Source organism: Lactuca sativa, chromosome 2 (assembly GCF_002870075.4).
Source record: "Lactuca sativa cultivar Salinas chromosome 2, Lsat_Salinas_v11, whole genome shotgun sequence".
Classification (NCBI taxonomy): Eukaryota; Viridiplantae; Streptophyta; class Magnoliopsida; order Asterales; family Asteraceae; genus Lactuca; species Lactuca sativa.
In genome coordinates, this window is record NC_056624.2 from 196548448 (window position 1) to 196554284 (window position 5837).

The following is a 5837-nucleotide window of genomic DNA, read 5'->3' on the forward strand; positions in this document are numbered from 1 at the left end:
TATGCTTCATTCTTTTACAGTAAGGAAAGGAGTATATATTATTTTTTTTATCCTCTCTTTTTATTAAATTGATTTGGAAGAAGATACTAAATATAAATGAAGCATATCAGTTGGAGAAAGGGCCAGCTAAGATGTAGTTGGTGGTGTTCATCAATCATTAACCTAACAAGTAATAAGTATACATTCAATTCAACCAAATATATCAGTCAACATCTCACCAAGCTTATATTTTCATCCCACAGTATCCCTAAATAATTAAAATTTGAATTATTTAGATCCACATAAAATTCTATATATTGTCTGTTAATTTTTTTTTAATAAATGTACACTCAATTTATCAAAAGGGCATCTTTGAAACCTATGTTTTATACCGTATAATAGCATAACATCAAATTTGATGTTCTATTAAAATTAAATATATTGTTTAAGTTTCACAAGTTTAAAATGGTCCTTCAATTTGGAATTTATGTATTTTTTGTTTACTGGTATTTTTAGTAATATAAAACATAATATACATTTTTAAATAAAACAAATAAGTGACATGTATTGCAATCTAGTAATCTGATAAAACACACAACTAATCATATACCATTTTTTAATAATATAGTTTATAAAGGTATTAAAAAAAATGATACAAGTCAGCTTTAATTGATAATTATAAGGGCTCCTTTAAAATATTATAAATCTAGAATATTTTCCTTATTTGATGTAAAACGGATGATTAAGTTATGTTTGACACACTAACTAAAAAACTAGTTGTTAGTTTAAAAATTAGCGAAGAGTTAATAAATTACCTAGTACCCTTTTTCGTTCTCGGCTTAAGATGGGAAATCCAAATCGACACGTATTTTCTCATTAATTAGATGAGCTGTATAGACCTCTTTCTTAAAATATGTTTTTTGCTTACTCTTCTTCGTCAAGCTTTCGAGCAGAATATCTCATACCTTTATTTTTTGTAGTGATGAGATGCTTGACAATAACATTTAATCCCTACATTAAGGTGTAACACAATGCCTTGAGTGTGAGTGTGAAAGGGCAACTTATCTGTATCCTTTCACATGATCGTTCTATCACGAAGTTGGCAGCAGGAGTGGGACAAGAGCTCAGCTACGAGTATCTCCTTTTTAGTGACCTAAGACAGGAGACGGTTTACGAGTTTGCATTGCTGGCATGCTTAGTGGTCATAGCGTCTTTGATTGAAATTTTATTTGCATCCGTCTCCTTCAGGATCCATTAAAGGGATTAGAGTGGAATTTTCATTCCACCTATCTTGCTGAAATTTAGATATGTGATCCCGGAAACATATTTTGAAATACGCCTATCAGCACAGCTTTTTTCATTTTGAAACGGTACGAGCAACCACTTATGCAGATACCTAGACTTCTATTCTGAACCACCAAACAAAATAGTTATGTAGGCGGAATATAATGCATGCATCAAATACCCGTCTCAGTGGTGGGCACAGACTGTTTTAGTAGGGGTGTCCCTCGTACTTCAAGCAGGTGCACCTAATAGAAAAAACCAAAAAAATAAATAATAATAATAAAATAAAAATAAAAATTACACTGCGTGCCGAAAATTGAGCAGTGGCCCGGGACCCTAAATGCCCCACTAAGGTCCACCCATCTCATCATTAATCTCGTAAATTATTTGGTCACAACGATAACAATGTCACTGTTTGTAGCTAGCAAATTTAAAAGATAAAGTAAAAATTACAGATAGATTTTTGTTTGAATGGTTAAAGAGTATAATTATAGATGTGTTTAGTCAATAAAGATAAAGGATTTTATTTCTACCTTTCTCTTGAAAAAAAAAGAAGAGAGAGAGAGAGACAGGGATAAATAAAGTAATAAACACCATTTATCTTTTAATGAGCTATTATCTTTTCTCTTGAGTCCTGATAGATACCTTTTCTAATACGCAAATCATCTGCGTGTGCACAAAACGATTACCATGTTTTTATATAAAACGAAGACCCTTGGAATTGATCTTCACAATCAAATAATTATGATAATACTTTTAATTAGACTTTCTCTATCTATTAATTATTAAAGAAAATGGATGGATGTGATGTCGTTTTCCTAATTACATGTTAATTTTCAAAAATAAAAAAGCATGACTTAATATTATAATGAATTTGAAAACGACAATAGATAAAACATTTCAACAAACCTTCAATCAACTTATACAATTTAATTATATTATTACCTTCTGTTGATTAATGTTTCAGTTTATTATTTTTTAATATTTCTTTTGTCTTGTTTTGCTTTTTGTTCATATTCAATATTAAAAAAAGTCGCTAAAGATAAATTAAGAATTTGATTAATTTTCATTGCAGTCGAAAGGTTCTAATAATTAGATATCTATATTAAATTACACCCTATAAAGGTTCTAATAAAGGAAAAAGACATTTACAAAATGGGAACAAACCTTTCACACCACCGACGCCTATTATATTTTATTAATCGAACCAAAATATAATACAAAAAAATAAATATTTACTTTCCTTTTAAAAATGATTAATTGTTAAAAAAAACAGTTGTAACTTTACAAGTTAATTATTAATGATATATATATATATATATATATATATATATATATATATATATATATATATATATATATAATTTAAAATAACAAACTTATCATTTCATGTTAAATTTTAGATAAAAATGATAAAAACATTACATAAAATGGTATTTTGTTACTTTAAATAATTATATATATATATATATATATATATATATATATATATATATATATATATATATATATATATATATATATATATATATATATATATATATTATATAAATTGCTAACAGTTATAAAAGTATCTCATATTTATACAATTGTTTGGACAAATACATTTTCCGCAAAAATCAAACATAATACATGAAAAGTAAAGAAAAATCGGCTTTTACTAATTACAGTATTTATAATAATAACACCCTCAGGAAAGAAAAAATTTGGAAAATTATTGAAAAAAAATTAATAATAATAGAAAAAAGAAGGGTTTTTGTTGTCTCATTTGAGGATCTGATTCTCTGGGGAAACTTCGTTCAATGCCAAACTGCACCATTCATTCGCTTCCCCTTCCTTGCTTTATGCCCTGCCCTATTTTTGCACACAATTTTCCTACTGCCAATATTTTAATAATTAATCAAAATATTCCATTTCTTTTTTAATCAACCCACTTTTATATTTAATAAATTAAATACCCACCTTTTTTCATATATATTTTATATATGTAATATGTGTATATATATATATATATATATATATCAATAACAACTTGTAAAATGAGAATCCTGTCCGAATACTCCAACTATCGAACATGCCACTTCCAATAATTTCCCTGCATTTACCAAAATAATGAATTATAAGTTTATTATTTTTCCAAAAATAGATCAATACATAACTGCATAACAATCCAAGATATTTGATGAAACGATGTCGTAGTAACCTGTAATTAATGCAACAAAAAACCTGAATTGACTATCTTAAAGTAAGATATACCCCCTTCATAACTAAGCATTATATGCTTAATAACCAAGTCTTTACCTACACTTAAAGTGACACCAAAGTTTCTACTATTACAAATATTTTAACCACTCTCTTAAAAGTTGTAATTTCAAATTTCCCACATCAGTAAAAAAAAAAAAAAAAAAAAAAAAAAAAAGGTTACCAAATTGGCTAACAAAATCAAGCCTCGCTCAGTTGTACCTTATGCTATGAAAGGGGTAATCTACTCTTTTAAGTTTCATGAGTATAAACTATAAAGTCGTATGAGTGCAATAGACGCGGACGAATAATTCCATGTGACCCACCACAACAGACAACCATTAAACTTATTCCGGCAACCACTCAACGGAAAGTTCTTGCAACAGGTCCGATCAGATTATTGTAATCGAATGACGGCATTAATAATATACCAGGAAGATTAAAAGTAAGAAAGCGAACCTCTTCTTTGCTTAGCCACGACCTTAGGCGCCGTCGTTGGAGCAACCTTGCTAGCTGGTTTTTCCGTCGGCTCTTCCATAGGAAACAATACCCCATCGATACCTTGCACCGATATCCTCCCATCGGTGTAAATGTCCGGGTCAAATAAATACGCCGATCCCTCACCTTGCCCGAATTTAACCGACCCATCGGCCTCCTCCGCCACAACTTTATGCGGCAACCGCAGAGTGTCGTATTGAACCTTCCCGAACCGCCTTACCGAATTATACATACTCTCTTCGGTTTGATACTCTGGTACCAAATGATAGTACATTATCTGCTCCGGTGCACCTGGATCACTCAGTTGGTCGGTGGTGAGTTTCGACATGGCTTCATCATTCGGTGCCAACACCGTTAAAACATAACCCTCCGACACTAACTTACCCATCTCCGTCGCTAACGACGTCAAATTTACCAAAATGTCTGCTAATTCGTTGTATCCACCGTAATGTAGGAGGGTTTGGATGAAATCTTTCACCTGGCTCTCGCCGTCGAAGTGGTGGCGTGGCCCACCGGGTCCCGGGGCTGGAGCCGGAGCTAGAGAAGGACCAGGTGCCAATGCATCGTATACAGGGAGAACTGGTGGAGCACCTGCAGGAACGGGGGTAGCCGGTTTTTTCAACCGGTGGGTTCTGGGATCGACAACAGGAGCACCTTCTGGTAAAACAGCAGAAATGGAAGTCAAACTCCTCCTCCGGTTAAAATCTTCCTGCACAGATCGAGGCACCAACAACCGCTCGATCCCATGGATCAACCCGTCAGGTCGGATAACATCATCGGGCCTGGTGACTCTGGCTAGACCGCCCACTATTTTCTCGCCGGAATTCCCGCGAGTCAACGGCAAATGGTTGTCAGCTTCATCGACACAAAGCGTTTTATGATGAGCTATCGATTCAAAATCCTTACGTGGCCATTCTTTCGACCCGACCCGAGACGGAATAATATGGAAAAGCAACAGATTCTGTAGCGATTTCAGATTACCAGGCTCGAGTAGAAACCGCTTGAATTCAGGATCCATCTGCCTCTCCAGAGCTTCATTGTTGGGAGCAAAAATGGTGATATTATGACGCGAAACCGCTTCCTCGAGGGTTTGTAGAAGAAGAGCTTTTTCGACGAGTTCAGATAGCTCAGTGTAATGCGAATCGAGAAGCGCTACGAGAACGGAGTTGGAATTGATCTGGGTGGAGTTAGATTTGGGGTTTTGATGCGGCAATGCAGTTGAATCAATGGTTATAAGAAGAAACGTTAAGAATATAAGGTTCAATGCACCATAGTTCAGAGAACCCATGATGCTGAACTAGGAAAAACAAAAGATCAAAAGCAGAAGAAGAATCGGAAGAAGAAGAAGACGAGGATGATTAGGAGATGGGTACTCCTTTATTTTACTCTTTCTCTCTCTCGAGAAATAATGTAATTGAATGGGAATTGTCGTTTCTCTTTCTAGGTTTTGGTCCTTTTGGACATAGTGGTGAGAGGTGAGAATGAAAAGGGGAAGATGGGTTTTGTTTTGGGATTAAAAGAGAGTGGGAGACAGGACAGGTGGTAGAAAAACAGAGAAGGTAAGTGAAACGACATGCCCCGATGCCGTTTTACGAGTTAGGAAGAAGGCGTAGGGTAGCACAGGCTGTATGTAGGGACCACACGTGTGGAAGAAAGCATCCTGCTTCGGCTCTCAAACGGCTTGGCTTGCCTCTAGGCTCTAGCCGCTAAATAACAAAAATAGAAAGTTAAATGTAAAGTAAACCGACATAAGTGTTTGTTTTTTTTTTAAGAAAACCTCTTTGGATTTTTTTTGCTGTGTGGTTTGTTTTTTCAAAAGTCTTCTAAATAAAAAA

The 5837-nt window shown here is 33.9% G+C and overlaps 1 protein-coding gene across 2 annotated transcripts; it reads right to left on the reverse strand.

The window, feature by feature from the left end:
• Window positions 1–2825: 2825 nt before the first annotated feature.
• On the reverse strand, window positions 2826–5525 carry LOC111899806 (fasciclin-like arabinogalactan protein 17). Of its 2 annotated transcripts, none has more exons than XM_023895665.3 (3): window positions 3964–5525; window positions 3226–3358; window positions 2826–3138 (listed from the first exon to the last, which is right to left on the reverse strand). In XM_023895665.3, exons 1-2 carry the CDS (start codon window positions 5288–5290, stop codon window positions 3285–3287), a joined length of 1401 nt encoding a protein of 466 aa, XP_023751433.1. In that variant the 5' UTR covers window positions 5291–5525; the 3' UTR covers window positions 2826–3138; window positions 3226–3284. The 2 variants fall into 2 exon arrangements, with proteins under 2 accessions (XP_023751433.1, XP_023751432.1); XM_023895664.3 differs by having other exon boundaries at window positions 2826–3141.
• Between the last annotated feature and the right edge of the window lie 312 nt (window positions 5526–5837).

Bases quoted from the DNA above. Each gene is read 5' to 3' on its own strand.
- LOC111899806 (XM_023895665.3), bottom strand. From the start codon at position 5,290: ATGGGTTCTCTGAACTATGGTGCATTGAACCTTATATTCTTAACGTTT. The intron at 3,359-3,963 runs GTTCGCTTTCTT...TGGTAAATGCAG, and splicing joins CGTGGCTAAGCAAAGAAGAG to GGAAATTATTGGAAGTGGCA.